At 24.8% G+C, this 17,410-nt stretch overlaps 3 protein-coding genes across 8 annotated transcripts in view; 1 reads left to right on the top strand and 2 right to left on the bottom strand.

Moving 5' to 3' along the window:
- The window catches only part of LOC126897834 (uncharacterized protein DDB_G0287625-like), a 69,002-nt gene that overhangs the window by 35,156 nt on the left and 16,436 nt on the right, over positions 1-17,410 (bottom strand). The window lies entirely within an intron of this gene.
- On the bottom strand, positions 277-8,747 carry LOC126897840 (protein pellino). Its single transcript, XM_050671752.1, has 11 exons — positions 8,343-8,747; positions 7,368-7,725; positions 6,709-6,789; positions 5,903-6,032; positions 4,982-5,083; positions 3,197-3,415; positions 2,945-3,133; positions 2,547-2,645; positions 2,225-2,464; positions 2,034-2,155; positions 277-1,935 (listed from the first exon to the last, which is right to left on the bottom strand). Exons 2-11 carry the CDS (start codon positions 7,376-7,378, stop codon positions 1,821-1,823), a joined length of 1,308 nt encoding a protein of 435 aa, XP_050527709.1. The 5' UTR covers positions 7,379-7,725; positions 8,343-8,747; the 3' UTR covers positions 277-1,820.
- Positions 12,826-17,084, top strand: LOC126897845 (uncharacterized). 4 transcript variants are annotated; one of them, XM_050671761.1, is made up of 8 exons: positions 12,826-12,969; positions 14,068-14,182; positions 14,536-14,674; positions 14,923-15,034; positions 15,193-15,279; positions 15,516-15,685; positions 16,174-16,315; positions 16,391-17,084. In XM_050671761.1, exons 2-8 carry the CDS (start codon positions 14,077-14,079, stop codon positions 16,463-16,465), a joined length of 831 nt encoding a protein of 276 aa, XP_050527718.1. In that variant the 5' UTR covers positions 12,826-12,969; positions 14,068-14,076; the 3' UTR covers positions 16,466-17,084. The 4 variants fall into 4 exon arrangements, with proteins under 4 accessions (XP_050527718.1, XP_050527719.1, XP_050527721.1 ...); XM_050671762.1 differs by lacking the exon at positions 14,068-14,182; XM_050671764.1 differs by lacking the exon at positions 16,391-17,084 and having other exon boundaries at positions 16,155-16,315.

Genomic DNA, 17,410 nt, shown 5'->3' with positions numbered 1-17,410 from the left:
ACTAGTAGTAATTTTGCTTTTATATTATAATTTTTTAACATTAATGTAAAGTTAAAAAAATGTTTCTAATATTGTGTAAATTTTTATGAACTGATTTGAGAGCACCAATTCAGAATTAAAAAATTTGTATATCTCTCGAAAACACCCAATCCTCTGAAGTCACATTTACTTCCTATTGTTAAAAATTTTAAATAAATTAATATTTAATTAAAATGCCTAACTTTACTAATTAGATCTTAGCTTTATTTTAGAATATTAATAGAAAAAAATCAATAGTCTAGTTGAAAATAAATATTTTATTGATATAAACACAACACGGTTTGAACGAGACAGGTACCAGTTATATAGTCGATTCACTTATTTTTCTAAAAAATATTACAAATTACAAATAAATATGTAGTAAACAATCAACACTATCTCATCTATGGACTAATTACATAATAGTTTTTAATTTTAACATTTAATATAAAGACTTAATAATTATTTAGACGAATATAACAGCCAGTTACAATAATTAACTTAGAATAGACATTATTGCATGAGATTTTTGGCAAGAATATCGCAATACCTTAATAAACACATTTAATAATACTAAAATAAAATAAAGTAAATTATAAAATGTTATTTCTTAAATAAGTATTATATATTCCGAAATAGAATTTTTTTTTCTTTTATCATGTAAGCTTACAATAGTCAACATTGATAATAAAATAGTCATAAAAATTGAACTAGATTTAATGATATATATTTTTTTCATTTAACAATCTTATTAACCAGCAAAATTTTGTACATTTTAAAAAAATAAGTTATATATCTTTATTACATTTCTAGAAAGGTTAAATCAGTTCCTAATTATTACAGTCACTTGAATTAGCATCATTAAATAATTTAGTATTTAATATTTTAATTCTTCTTTATGCCTTAAAAATTTATGGTGCTTCAATTAATACATTGTATTAATTTATTAACAGAGCTAAATGTTTAAATGTACCCCTCTATAATACTAATTCATTTCATGACAGGAATTAAAAATAAACCTCACTAAATGGTGTAAATTTACAATAACCCAGTGAAATAATTATAATTTTGCAAATTACATGTATGAATAAAAATAAATTGTTTCATAACTAAAAGTAAATTTTTTTTATAAAAAGTCATTTTATATAAATGTCAACATGTAACTATTAATTTTGTGTATGAACTATTTTAATTTGCACCATATCCCGCAAAATATACAAATCTTGTAATAATTTAACAAAAGAAAAAAGACTTTTAACTTCAAAATAGAAAAATTAGATTATAACATACAATTAAATTACAGAATACTTTCTTAAAAATGAAAAAGCTTGCAACAATGAATGATTTATAATTCTAGATTAAAAAATGATCAACAAGCTGAAAATAGTTGAAAATTCTCATGTTTAATACAATAGTAAGTAGTAGTAAGTAATTATTAATTTTAAAAGATTGTCACTAATATTTACTGCTAAATAAAATAAATATAAACAAATCACATTTGGTTGAATAAAACACAAAAAAGGTACAAACATATACAATAATCATACTAATAAAAGTACATTTTCATTGATAAACTGAAGAACTATGCTATAATAATATACCCTCTAGATATAAAATTTAGGATAACTTTTAATAGCAGCACATCAAAATTAATTAGAAAAAAATAAATAAAAATTGTTACGAGTAAAATATTGCAATAACAAAAAAAAAAACACGCAGATTGACATAAACTAATATTATCACACTATTTGATGTCAGAAACATCAATTCTTAAAAGGAATCCATTATTTTGTTTATGATAACTAATTAAAAATAAGTTTCACATAACCCGGATATCCTTGAAGTAAAGTGGCGCAGAATGGGCAAAACGCTTCAAAGCCATTAGTTCCATATGGAATACCTACATTAGCCCAAAATCTAAAAAAAAAAGAAGATACATTACTAGAAGTAAGACACACATTCTGAACACTCAAGTAAATATTTTGACATTTTAAATTATTATATTTAATACATACTTAACGGTTTTTTCTGTAGCAACATGCCCACAAGGACTAAAAGCATACAAATCAGGTGGGTCCTTATCTTCAACATAAAATGAAGCTTCAACTCCCATACTTAGTTTAGCAACTCCTCCGACCTAATAAATAGAATAATTAAAAATATAAAATTATTATATAATGAGGAAATGTTATAATTGAATACTTACTTTTAAACACATAGGACATGTTCTGCTATTAGAATCCTTATTGAGACCCCAATCATGGCGACCTTGAACATGACCACATGATAAATAAGCATATGGCTGATGTTTACCATCTGATAATTCTGAAGAATTTAAAGCAGAATCTTCAAGATGATGAGGGAAAACTAAGGTGTATAATCCAACAGGACATGTAGGTCTTTCTCTATTTGTTTTTTCAATTAATTTTTTTAAATATTCCCTACTCTAAAAAATTAATTTAAAGCATTACTATCTTTCAAAAAATATAATATTTAAATTATATTATTTTAAAGGAAGATATTATTACCGGAGATATGCTTAATCCTTCTGCTGATCTCCATAACAAAGTAGCACCACATAAGTCAATTAATGTTCCATCCATAAGAATATTGTCAGAATCCTTAACCTGGAAGTATAAAATACTAAATTGAAAATTTAAATTACTCTAAAATAACTTATGATTTAAAATTATTATTAGGTTTTTATATTTTATGAACAATAGCATAATTAATACTGTTAATTAATTGATAAATTGATTAAACAAAAAAAGCATGGATAGATATAAATTATTTTCTTTAACAAAAAATATATAAAAATTTTTTTTTTTAATAAACTAAAAATTATATTTATAACAATGTATTATGAATGATAAATATACTTTTAAGTTGTAAACAAAATAAATTAAAAAATTAAGAAAATACTTACCATATCTCCTTTCAATTGAGCGGATCTAGAGCCTCGTAAGGAAAAAAGTTTACCACAAACAGAGACTTCTAACCACACACCGGGTTCAGTTTTTCCTTCATAAAATTTTCCATTTGGATGCATTATTAAAACACCATTAGTTGTTAAAGCATCTATTTCTTCACCATCTTTCCATTTTGTAGCTTTTTCCTAGATGTCACAATAAAAATCATTGCCTTACATTAAATAAATATAATTAATTAATTAACCTACTCCCAAAAAAATATTTCTTGATGAATCAAATCCAGCAGCATATATTCGAGCCACATTTGAATTGTTTCTATCGCAAATTATACGACAAGCAAATCTTGATATAGTACTTGCAGCAGTCACTTTTTTGCTATCACCCACAGACGCACTCAACGCTGCATTCTTTTCAGCATTAGTATCCATTACTACAAAATCAATCGGAGTGTCTGAAGAACGTCCTATCTATAATACACATAATATTGAATAATTTTATTTATTATAATTAGAGGCAAATTTTATATGCATTTATAAATTTTGTTTCAGCCATTTTAAAAGGACTCAAAGTTTGTGAAAATTTATTGTTAAGATATACAGTAGCGTAAAATTATTTGTTTTATGGGGGAATAAACTCCTTTACCTCCCCAAAAAAACATTATAACCCCATTTAATTCACATTATTAAGTTTTCAATCATATTAATAATAATTTATACTAGCTTATAATGTGTTTGAAATAACTTAATAAAATTTATAAATGCATATAAAATCAGTAATTATAATCAAACAAAATACAAAACTACTATTATACATATATTCATTATTATTCTCTTATGAGGTTATTTTCAATTTATAAGTTATAATCTTTATAAGCAAATGAAAAATAATAATAATACTTTTATTTTTGCAGCTTAGATAAAAATGTCTAGTCAAAAATTAAAAAAAAAAATTTTTTTATATAGGATATCCAATATGTTCTGATAAATTCTAAAACTATGGATATGCTAAAAAAACAACATTCATTTGTGGCCCTTTTCAGAAACAACTCTGACAATGATCTCACCAAATAATGAGGGACTAACAAAATAAAAATTAATAATCTTACCTTAGTCATGCAAAGAAAATAAATATTATACTCTATGTATCTAAAAAAAACATAGAGACCAGCATTATACAAAAACAAAGGGATGTAATAGATAAGCCAAATAAACATGGAAGCTCAGTTTTTGTTATATTTCCAGATATTGTGATTAAGTCAATAGCCATTACAGAGAAAAATAGCATTTAGTGTACAACTAAAAATATGTTAATGAATAAGATACTGGGAACTAATGATTGTGAAATTAAGAGAAAAAGAAGTAAATATAATCACAGAGATATCAAAAGAAAAATTACATTAAGACAAAACACTTTCATGGAATTTATGAAGAACTATAAACCAATTAAAAGTGTCATATAGCCTCACTAAAAAGAAAATGTACAAATAGGGCTTAATTGAAAATAACAAGTATGAATATGGAGAAGTGCAGCATAAAAGACATGTTTATGAAAGTCTTTAATTTGATTCTGAGTACACAATGAAGTATATAAAAGAATAAATAATAATGACATACCATTGGCAGAATAATTGATTTAAAAATTATAAAATACAGACATATATGACAAGCTTTTATGATCAAACATGAAAAAAAGATGAAATATAGACTATTGTTTAATACTATAAAAATAAATAAATAAAAAAAATTAAATACTTTAAAAATTTAATCTCAAAATATTAAAAATTAATATTGAAGAAACTATTCCTTATCCTATTCTATAATATAACTCTTTATTTTTTTAATAAAATAAAAAATAGTATAGTCTTAAGTTCTAACAATTTCTTAAAAAAGAAAGTCATAGGAGATTTCAGAATGGTGAAAATGAAAAAAAAATGTTTAATCTAACCTTTGAGACTTAAAATCGTTGTAAAATATATAAAATTAAATAATTTAAAATTACTAATAATAAAATCTTTCTAAGAATATTATTCTTACCTGGAACATGTCTGTATTTTCATCATTTACATATTCTACTATCACCGCTTCAGTTCTAGATAAAGTATATGAAATAGAATGTTTTGTTTTATCAAGCACAGCCTTAAACAAATTTTAACACAATTATAATTAATATGAAGATTATCAATAAATTTATAATTATAATATTATAATCAAAATAATAACATAAATATTACAGTATGATTTTTTATAATTATCATATTAGAGTATAAAAATTTGATCAATTTTTTATTGTCCACTGTATAAACTCTAATTTAACATGTGTCTAAAAGACACAGTAATTCCAGAACATTTTCAAAAATTAAATTGAAAAAGTTATCTAGAAATATAAAGTTAAAAATACAAAATAAATAATTTAGAATATTAATATAATTAAATTTAAGGCATTTTTTAAATTACAGTAGCCATTTGCACATAGAAAATAAGTTTCAGAAAATTTATAATATGTAATATAATATTAATTTAACATATGTTTAAAAGCCGCAGTATTTCCAAAACATTTTCCAAAATTGAAAGATAACTTTTTGTGCAAAAATGTCTCATTTAATAGTATTAATATATTAATTATCAAAAAAATATATATAACTAATAAAAGAGAAATACCTAGGGTATTGTCATAAAAAAAGTTTATAAAATGTCAAAATTTACTGATTTTAAAAATAGTAACTATTTGAGGATTCCCCTTTTTACAGTAAATAATGAAATTTTTTTAAGTTTTGAAGATAACAGTAGATATGATTTATGATATATTGTAAAATAATATTGGTTAAGTGAGAGCTAAGAAATGTAGTGACAAACAAATAAAAAATAAACACATCATACTTAAATTAATACCTTATCAGATTCACATTGATGCTGAAATCGCAATACTATTATTAGAGTTTATTTTATAATACATACATGTGAATTTTGTGGACTTGGTACAACATAATGATTTGAACGTTTAATACCATTAGCAACTTCACGTTTCCAAAGGACAAATTTGCTTCTACGCCTTCGTCGATCACCGGCTGTAAGTTGCCCATTATAACTAAAAGAAAAAATTAATTCACTTAAAATACAATAAGGCTAAGAAAAATTCAAAATTGTAACTTAAATAAGCAAATGGTAATAAATTAATTGGACAATTTATATTATAGACATTTATATTAAAATAAAATGAAAAGAATAATAACTAATATGATAGTAATAGAAATTTTATCTATGGTTTAATAATTTTATTTATAAAAATATTTAAATTTCTCAATAATAAAAGTAAAATAAAAATTATTATTTATAATATTTTTATTAACTTTATTAGAAAAATGTTAATGCCAATTCCAAATTTGACTTACTATAATAAACATACTAAATGTATTGAAATTGACATATAGTGTTCAGTAAGCAAAGGCAAGGTTTCTATTGTTTACAATTGTTTTTAATAATTGACCTGTTCCTTGAATAACTTGTTTACAACATGCTTTTTTTGTCAATACAGGTTACCATATAAAATACATACTAAAACCTTTTTCTTTTTTTAGCATTTAATAACTACTATTAAAAGACCATTGACCGAATTTCAATGATAACATATATAACATTATGTATTTACAGACATTTTATTTAAAGTAAAGGAGCATATATTTCATTAGGTAATTATTAAGTTCCTTTAATTTGAAGAACTCAATCATAATATTAATAGTATTATATTATAGTATGAAACTTACCCTAATATAATTAATTCTCCATATTTTACTACATTTTCATGTTTAACATCATCAGTTTTCTTGGAGTCAATAGCTTCAGTTCTAAAAAAATCAAAAAAAAAAAATTTGATATTAAAATTAAAATTTAGATTTAAAAAATAACATTAATTAAAACTAATGAGCTAACAAAAACTACACATCATATTTTGTTTGTTATTAGTTGCTTATTGTCATAAAGAGTTTTGAAAATTGTTTAAGCCGTAATTAATCTATAAGTGTATTTTATTTTCATTACTTAACTCGCCTCATAAAATATAAAAATAAAAAATGTTATCTGCATTGAAACCTTAAAAATTAAGATTTTGTTTATAATTATTTATAATTAAGTTTAGTAATTATTAAACAACTTTCAATAATAGTATGCAGCACTAAATTACACAAATGATCTAAAGCATACATTTATTAAATTGTAATTAGAGTAAAACCCAAAAATGATTAACCATTAAATTTTGATTTATATAACACAACTCGATTATATTTAATTAAAAAATGATAAAAAAAATTGATTGAATAAGTTTTTATTTATTAGTCAAAATAAATATTTTTAAACGTTATCAATTAAGTACTGTAAACATTACTCTATATACTCTGAATATAAAAAAATATATATACATACATACCTTTTAACCATATTGTAGCGAATCTCAAAAAGACATTAGGCAAGAAACAAATAATCGACATAAGATACATAATTAAAATTATTATTATTGGTCACACGGATTGCAATCATTTCAATTTTTAGATCGATATAAGACACAGCGAAAATTTCAACTGAGTTAAAGGTGTCGGCAATCATGACGTAAAAATATTAATCATAAGACAGGGGGCGGCAACTCTATTGTGACCATTTGAACATCGTTTTAGTTTTCTCATCACGCACTTGTATCGCTAATATCACACTATTTATGAGTTCTTTGGAAATAAAATATTTTATATACTCATCCACTGATAAGTGTTTGTAATCATCCAAGTCACAAGCTGAAATCGACAAATGTCCGTTAAGTTCATAGACCTGTATACTTACTAGTTAAAGTTACTTTATTTTAAAATAAACTTTATAACTATTATTTATTATATAAAAGGTATGCACATTATGCATACCGATTTACCATAACAGTAATATTTTTTAACTTATTATCTAATTTTGTTTGCATAGAATTTCAAGAGGTTTGTAAAATGCTGAATGACCAAGGTGTGTGGTCTATATTGTTCCAAAATTCAATCAAAATTTCTTTAGAAATATTTTTGGCGCTATGCGTGCTCTAGAATATTGAAATAATAATTCGAACTGTTACAATTTTATTGCTTCATACAAAACTTAATTGCTGAACAATTTATCGTATGTATATTTACTCAATGGAAATTGTAAAGATCTAGGGGGAGGGATTTTGACTACATATATATCCATATTCAACATCTTCAACGGGACAGCAAGTAATCTGAAAAATATTTCTAAAGGTGTAAAAAAGAGGATAACAGATGGGCCAATTAAACACATTACGTTTGCTAAGTATACATGTCTATGTCAAAAAAGTTTAACCTTATAGATTTGTCAATTAGTAAATAAAACTAATATGATACACAAGTGAATACACCTTTGAATTGTATCCTGCTTCTTTTGAACCAATATACAATAAAGTAAATCAACGATGTTAATCATGTATGGATTCGTTATGACCTGTCGATGGCGTAGTACTAAAAGTGCATAATATTATTCTATGATACGCCAAGCCTAATGACAGGTTACAGACTTGATAATTATAATAATTCACTTAACTTATTGTAAAATCAAGAAGTATAAGACTGATAAAATAAAAAAAATTTGATCCACCACAAAGAAAACTTTTAATAGCGCACTTGATATCGAAAAATCAAAAATCCATTTAGCAAACACATAAACTGTTTTAATTTATAATAATCGTGACATTAATTGTTATTGAATTTTTCATCAAATGCATCACGACAAAAACATTCTCTCATTTTTAAATGTGCACATCCACTCGCAAGCGATTGCTGATTATGGGCTCGATTCGTAGCCAACGAGTACAGACGACAAATAACGAGAATACCCGAAGCACAACACAATGAATATTTTATGGTGAGGAAGTCAGTTGAAGGGTCGAAGTCCGAAGAGGAATACTACTATTTAAGTCTGCTACACATACACTTTACGCACGACGCATTGCATTACAATGCCTATACTCTTCCTAACACGTTTAAACAACAACAATACAGCTGCTGGTACTCTTTAATGGCCTTGTCATAGGCGGGGGTGGAGAGATGCACGTTATTTTTCGCTAACCTACGGTGTTGGTACGTCTCGGCATCCTGACATATGACACCAATACACATTTTACGTCATGTCGACATGTTAAGGACAAGCAAAGACGAGTCGCTTACATTTTGACATACATAATTAAAATATAGTATTAAAAAGTTACAAAGTATAAATCATTCTTAGGAATCAAAAATAATTTATATTAATTAAAAATCTCCACGTTTTCCCTAACACAAAATCATTTTAATTTAAAAAACACATAGACAATGACATATTACTTGATATATTAATAATATTTGAAAATTATCTTTTTATATAAAGCTGATTTAATTTCTATCACATGCACGCTTGGGTCCAAGAGGGACGGTCACCAGGACCTACGGATTTTGGGAGCCTATTCCGATATGAACGACCAAAATGTAAAGATATTGTAATTTTTAGCATCGATGCGAAGCTGAAAAGATATTAATTTTACCATTATGTTTTTTATTTATTTATTTATTTTTTTTTTTGTATCTGTCACTACTTTTTCTTAGCTCTCACTGAACCGATTTCTCTCAACGATACGTCAAAAAATCAAAAATCATATCTAGTGTAAGACCTTAACCTCAAAAATTAAATTTTCCCCTCGTTCCCCCAAAATGGATGATTTTTAAAATCGGTAAATTTCGACATTTTTTTCACTTCTTTTTCTAAAAATAGTCATAACTTATTGAAAAATGAATAAATCAAAATAATTTTTTTTTTATTGTAACCTAAAGTAATTCCCTTTTATTTGATATAATATTTTTGAAAATCTGACCCTTTACCTGCCCACAAGAAAGAATTCAAAATAGTAACTTTTTTACAAAATTCAACTTAACTTTTGAAATATATTCCGGAAATACAGCGTCCTTTAAAAAAATGACAAATTAAAGCTTATAAAACATACTATAAATTTGTTTAATAATAAAATTTGTCCCAGCGACTCATCTTCTACGTGCATACAGCTGCCGTAGTTTAAAAAAGGGCTATTTTTGTGTTAAAATATTCGATTTTAAATTGCTATAACATTTTGAAAAATGTATAGATCAATCAAATTTTTTTTTTCTAAATACATTATATATACTTCTTTCATTTGACATACTTTGTATTTAAATTGAACCATTTCCCTTTATATAGGGGGGTTTAAATTTTTTAAAATACAAGTAAAAAGTAGAACTTTTTCAACTTAATTTTTGAAAATGGTCCAGGTCATCTGCATCTTTTAAATATATGTATAAATAAAGCTTATTTTATGTACTGGCCGTTCATTTAAAAAAAATTTGTATGGACGGCCAATTTTCTATGTACAAATGGCAGTTGAAGTAGAAAAAAAAATTAGAGTCAATTTTGCATTTGTAATAATCCACCAACTTTTTTAAATTTAACACTACAGATTTGTATCGAAGTGTTTGATAATGATTTTAATCACTGTCAAATGTCATCTATACTTGTCCATTAAAATCATTATCAGATTTTCAAAAATATTATATCAAATAAAAGGGAATTACTTTAAGTTACAATATAAAAAAATTATTTTGATTTATTCATTTTTCAATAAATTATGACTATTTTTAGAAAAAGATGTGGAAAAAATGTCGAAATTTACCGATTTTAAAAATCGTCCATTTTGAGGGAACGAGAGAAAAATTTTTATTTTTGATCTTTTGACGTATCGTCGAGAAAAATCGGTCCAGTGAAAACTGAGAAAAAGTAGTGACAGAAACACACAAAAAAAAAAAAAAATAAACATATAATGGTAAAATCAATACCTTCTTAGCTTTGCATCGAAGCTAATAATTTGTATTATTGAGAGTGCCGGATAAATATAATAAATATAATAAATTTATTTATAATAAATAAAATCCGGTAATAAATTACCGGATTTTTTTTATATGATACTGATATCCCGAAAAATAGTCTTTTAGCGTTAATCATGATAACATTGTTCACACAATATGTATCCGTGATATTTTAGTAATTTGTTTTGTCTCTTTTTGAGTAAAATCTTTTTAGTATTTTTTTAGTTTTTAATTAATATTTGTTATATAATATTAATTTTAAATAATTAGCCGCAAGTGATCAATTTTTATTTTTATTATACTATAATAATTCATACATAATACTTATAAATCATAAATCTTGTTATCTAGATATAGTTAAGAAAATAGGATTTGATGTTGCTTTTGAGATAATCCAACCAATACTTCTTAAAATTAAACACTATCTAGAAATTTGCATCCCAGCGTTTTTAAAGATAGTGGTTTTAATCACTGTCAGATATTGTCTATACTTGTCTCAACTACATCCACACTGTGCTACCGTTTTATTTTAGTTAAAACTGATATACACATTTCTTTAAAAAGGACCACTTTTTGGAGGATAGCGTTTAGAGAAACATTTTCTCCCCGCCATAGGTGACCATAACGACATGTAAATTAGACTAATTAAGGGATTCTTAAAAAAATATTTCAGTAGAGTAACTTCGCCTTTACAAATTTTTAATGATGTTTCTGTAATATAACAGTGATTAAAACCACTATCATTAAAAACAATAATTTTAATTATTGTTTTAATAATAGCTCAAAGGGACTCACTAGATGCCCTACTGGATCTGCTACTGACAATAAAATATCTTTAAAGATATTAAAAACATAAAAAAATTATTTACAAACAAATAATTTTTATAAAAAAAAAAATAGCAACTTTTAAGCTACCCGAAAATGTTAGAAATTAAAAATACACATTCCAAAAACTATTTAATATGAATATTTTGTATATTTAAAAATACAATAGTATTATAGAAATAGTTCTGACTACACCTTATGCGGAACGTACATTATGATGTTTCAACCTACATCTGCTAAACAATCGATTGCATGAAGGTCTATTCGGTGTTAACTGTAGCTTGTAAATATTACGAGGGTAAACTTATCGGGTGTTTCCTCAATAATTTTGTTACAACTACAAACTAAAGTAATATCTTTAATATTTCTGATAAGTATTTATTGATAACCTTATTTTTGTTTCCCTTAAAATACGCAGTGTTTTAATTAGAGAGTATTCAACGGTCTATCAATAACGGTATCTTATTGGTCGTCCAATAAGAATTTCTAAAAAATATATTGTTATAAACATTTCATTGATTTTTTTGGTTAAAAAAAAATTACATCATTATGCAGTAGTGGCCTCTAAAATTATAATGCAAATCAAATAGTAATCAAATGTACTATATTTGAAATACTATTTTAAAGAAGTGCCGTACCAAAACTTGTTAATAGGGGAGGGAATTGTACCGTTTATTAATTAAATAAAATATATTATATAATTATTTTTGAGATTTTTTTTTACTCAAAACAAAAGTTTAGCACGACCAAAGGGAAAGGACTTAGTCTACATCGGATCCAACACTGTTTATAAGTATTGAAATATTTAGTCATATTTTTTATAAATAAACAATTATAATATTAAAAACTTAAAATTATAGATGGAGTTACAAAATATTCTAATACTTAGACATTTCCAGCATAGATATTACTCTGTCTCTGCCACCTATTCTGATAAAAATTTGATTTCTTATTCATAAAGGTATTTTTTGGCAGTTTCCAAATTTCGATCTATGATAGGACAACATTAAAAAATGATAAAATAATTCTATTTAAGGGTATAGTTATTTTTTAAGCATTCGATTTGTATATACTTCTGTTGCTATAGTAACGTAATCAATTATAATCAAGATATACACGAACTTAAAAAATCCTTACATGACTTTAATTCTAGCTATAAAAAACATATTCATTAATAAATTGCATTTTTTTGGAACATAATATAAATTTATGTTTAAATGTGTCCATTAATTTAAATTGTACTTCATTTATCTTTTAAATGAACTAAAATGTCTGCTGTAAAAACTAAAATTTCAGGTATGTTTTAGAATTATTTAATTAAATGTATTTTTATCCACATACGCATTAAATCATAAGTGTTTATAACTTCAATAAACTAGGATATAATAAGGTACGTTTCTAGACTACTAAAAAAAGAGGAAACGAAATGAAATAAAAAAACGTAAAAAATCAATTTACATAGACGAATTTATAGTCACCTTTAAATATTCATACGATAAAGAGTATTTGTTTTGAAATTACTAAGTAAAATTAATTAAAATATATTTAGCATAGTTATTACAGCATACATACTCATTAGTTAATTATTTAAAATAGATTATATTTTAATAAAAATCTATTATATTTTAATAATAACAATAATAAAAAAAATTAAGTAATATTATTAAATTGTATAATGATAATTATACTAAGTGTTCTGTAAATAAGGAAACATATCATCAATTGTTATAAATAATGAGAACAAACGAAACCCGTTTCCTTACTTACTGAACACTCTATATGTGACATCCTCAGATTTTCATTTTTTTGAGAAACGGTAATTAATTTAACTAAGTTATAGTAATGATATTGGAGTTTTTTTTTAATATTTAAATTTTATAAAATTAAACATTTTATAAAAAGCCTCCTCGTCTCTCAGGTGGCCCAGACCACATTCCTTTTGCTTGTTCCTCATTCCTGCACTTCCGGGTCTAGGCTATTTAATGATGAGTAGCCTCGGCCTACCTCCCCTTTCCACGGGGTAGAAGCCGCCTCATCCAAGGCGACCCGAGTAACTATGAGGTACTCGGGCCGTTGGGGCGTCTTTCTAAAAATTTTATAAAATTAAAAATGTGTAGTTGATTTTTACGTTAAAAATTAAGTACTGAATTTATTAATATCACATTTGGAAAAATATTAAAACTTGTGCCAAATAGAAGTAGCGTACGTAATAATAATTAACATAAATTATGTTGTGAATATAAAACAACTTTAAAAAAAGAACGGTTAAAAAAAATTATTTAGTCTGAAAAAACACTTTTTTTACATCCCCCAATATTTTAGCTTCGATAATTAGCTAAGAAGCTTTTGGTTTTACTAGTAAAATCAACACAGTTGTGTTGTTTTTTTTGTCAGGCGTGCGAAATGATCAACTTTTACTGGGCTGATTTTGTTCAAAAAAACGTCAAATTTCACAAAACATATCTAATTGAAGATACATTATATACACACGATATTAAACTACTATTAAGTATTGTGTTTTTATCGAAGTAAATATAGTTTTGATTAAATGTGTTATATTTTATACCCAAAACAAATTTTTTGAGTGTAAATTTTCCAAAAAAAAGTTTCGTTATGAAAACATTGATTAAAACAACTTCAAAACTTAAAAAAGAAATTTACCACAACTTCAAAATAAAATAAATTATTTTATGAAATAATTCAACTGATTTATTGATAACAAATTAAACCATACCAAATGAGTAATATATAGTTAATTTTATTTAAACTTATTATACATCTCATATTCAAACAATTATAATTCTAATGTATACTATAGTTAAAATTCTTTCATTAAAAAATATTATTCATTGACTTTTATAGAAGATAACATCACAACATTTTTAGCAATGAGGAGTCATTTTAAAAAAATATATGATGCTAAACCAAGAGTAAATTGTTGGTCAAAAAGTTGTCCAAATAAGAAGCATATATGTAATACAGTTGATATTCGTGATTTGCAGTGANGAGTAAATTGTTGGTCAAAAAGTTGTCCAAATAAGAAGCATATATGTAATACAGTTGATATTCGTGATTTGCAGTGAGTGAAAAAAATATACACTAGAACTATTTATCTACACATTTCTATTTTCTCAAAATTAAATTTAAATTTTATCCAATAAATTAATTAAATATAGATAATTTATTAACTTACATAAAAAAAATAAATTTTTTTATATTTAAATGAATATTATTTGCTATATTATATAGAGAATCTCCAAACTACTGTAACTCAACAATAAGCTCTTCAGCAAAAAAATCAAAAATATACTACAGCCAACAGAAATTGAATTTGAATGCTCTCTCTAATAAAATAAAAATAGTAAGTATTGTACTCAACAAATGAATATTAAAATTGACTTAAGTTAACAAATCAACGACAGCATCTTAACGATTAATTTATTAAAAATTTTAATATAATCTTTAATAAAGATCAAAAGGACGAAATTTTGAACTGTATAATTATTACTAAATTTTCAGAAATCACGTATTACATTGCCAGATAATCTTACACAACGACCCAAAAAATCTTTGTCAGTTGAAAAACCTATTAAATATTTAGAATCGGTAAGAGAAAATTATTACTTAGTTATAAGGTACCAAATGAATAAAACTTTATAATTAAACTAAATTATTTATTTGAGATAATGAGCAAATTATAACGTCTTCAATAATGGACGGTAAAACACTTTGGTATCCTAACTTAACTATGCCCGCTCCGATTGAAAAAATCTTGGATATTTTACTGACTCTTAACATTTTAAATTATTTAATAATACAACAATTATTTCAATTGTAAACAGAATATAAGTGATGATTCAGCAAATTTGAACGATGATGATTATGAATCAATGGAAAACAACAGTCGTGCTTGTTCAGTAGATATTACCTGCCAAAGAGACGAAAAAAGTAGAAAACTTATTAGACAACAATATTCTCCTGAATATATTGACAGAATGAATAAAAGTAAAAGGTAAAAGTTTACAGATAATTTATTACACTATAATCATTCTGTGACGGTGTTAGATTTGCGGAGTCTATGTGTCAGGAGAGAGGGTATAGGATAGATTCCATGGGTAAAAATAAAGATACAGTCGATGATAAATTTGATAATTTGATGATAATTGAGATGGTAAAGATACATTTTTTTTTCATTTTGAAAGAATAATAAATATTTTTTATATGCATTTCACCCACCCATGAATAATAAAACCCTAACCATGCCTCGAAGCAAACCGACAGAGGTACGCCTTACGACAGCACTGTGAATAAGTTTACAATCAATCACTAGACACAGATTTATCGTTATAACTGATAAATAACGGAAATAAAATTATCTTCCTTGCATAATGGAATAATGGATAGTTAATCTAATTCAAGCAGTAGCCGTATTATATTAATTTAAAATTGAACGTAAACTTTATAATTACCATTTACTTTAGGTTTCTTAAATGTTTTCAGTCAACAGTATAAAAGTATTTCTTACTCAAAATTTCTTGAAGAAATAACCAATGAAATTGTCAGACTGGAATTGTCAACGGACAATGCATTAAAAACAGTTTTTCATAAACACATAAAGAATAATACAGGAAAATTAAACAAGGTATTAAATAATTAACGATAAATTATATTTATAGTTGATTAAATTAAAAAAAAAAAATTATGACCATTTTGACAGAAAAAAATGATAGAAGAAGTGAACAAATTGCAAGACTCATTAGAATTACCATTGTACACTGAAGATAACAAATGACGATTAATATAATATATTCATCATCATGAATTTTTTTTAGTCCATCGGCTTTATAATTTAAACCAAATTTCAGTTAAGCTGTTATATTTTTAAGCAATAATTTAAGAGTTACTATTTTTTTAATTTCTGATGGCAGCACTAACTTATAAAATGTATAAACGAGTTTATATAATAATTGTTCAATATAATTATTTTACCTAAGTATTTTTTTAAATGTTTTTCTTAGGTTAAAAATAGGAAAATTATGGATTATTACTATTTATGTGTTAAAAACTTAACTTAGACGTTTTTGCAGTAGCAATACGCACATATTAAATATAAATACATGTACAGAATGTTCAAAAATTGGTTAATTATCGTTTCCGCCAAACCTGAATAAGGCCAGTTTTTTTTTTCCATCAAACATAAAAAGTTCAATATAACATAGGGTATTAATATTAATTAGAAAAAAATTATTATTTTTTCCCATCACCATCAAATGAGATTTTTGTCCCCCTTAACTATCCCCTAAATACGTCACTTCTTTTTGAATAATTACATGTTTTATCAAATAGGTACATCTTTATAAACAAAGTATGACGTTTTACCAAAGGTAAATAAATTCTAATAGGTCTTAAGTATGTATATATATTTTTGTAATAAATAATAAAAATATAGTTTATAATTTCATCAAGCTCATTCACGTGAATGGTACCTTTACATTCTGTTACACAACACCAACGTATGTTATCCGTTTATGTTGTTTAATATGCAAACGAAACTTAAAATAATTTGTTAGTCCCTGCTTACTTCTGATGTATCCAAATAACATTTTAATTAAAAAAGAACGGATTGTAAAAATGTATTGATATATCGGTTATCGATGCTTTGCTATCTAACAATAATAGAATAGAAAAAAGTTCAATTAAATGAAAAGTAGATAATTACTATCGAGTTATTTTGGCA

Source organism: Daktulosphaira vitifoliae, unplaced genomic scaffold (genome assembly GCF_025091365.1).
Source record: "Daktulosphaira vitifoliae isolate Bord-2020 unplaced genomic scaffold, ASM2509136v1 Scaffold_2, whole genome shotgun sequence".
NCBI classification, from domain to species: domain Eukaryota; kingdom Metazoa; phylum Arthropoda; class Insecta; order Hemiptera; family Phylloxeridae; genus Daktulosphaira; species Daktulosphaira vitifoliae.
This window is presented reverse-complemented; position numbering and strand designations above follow the sequence as displayed.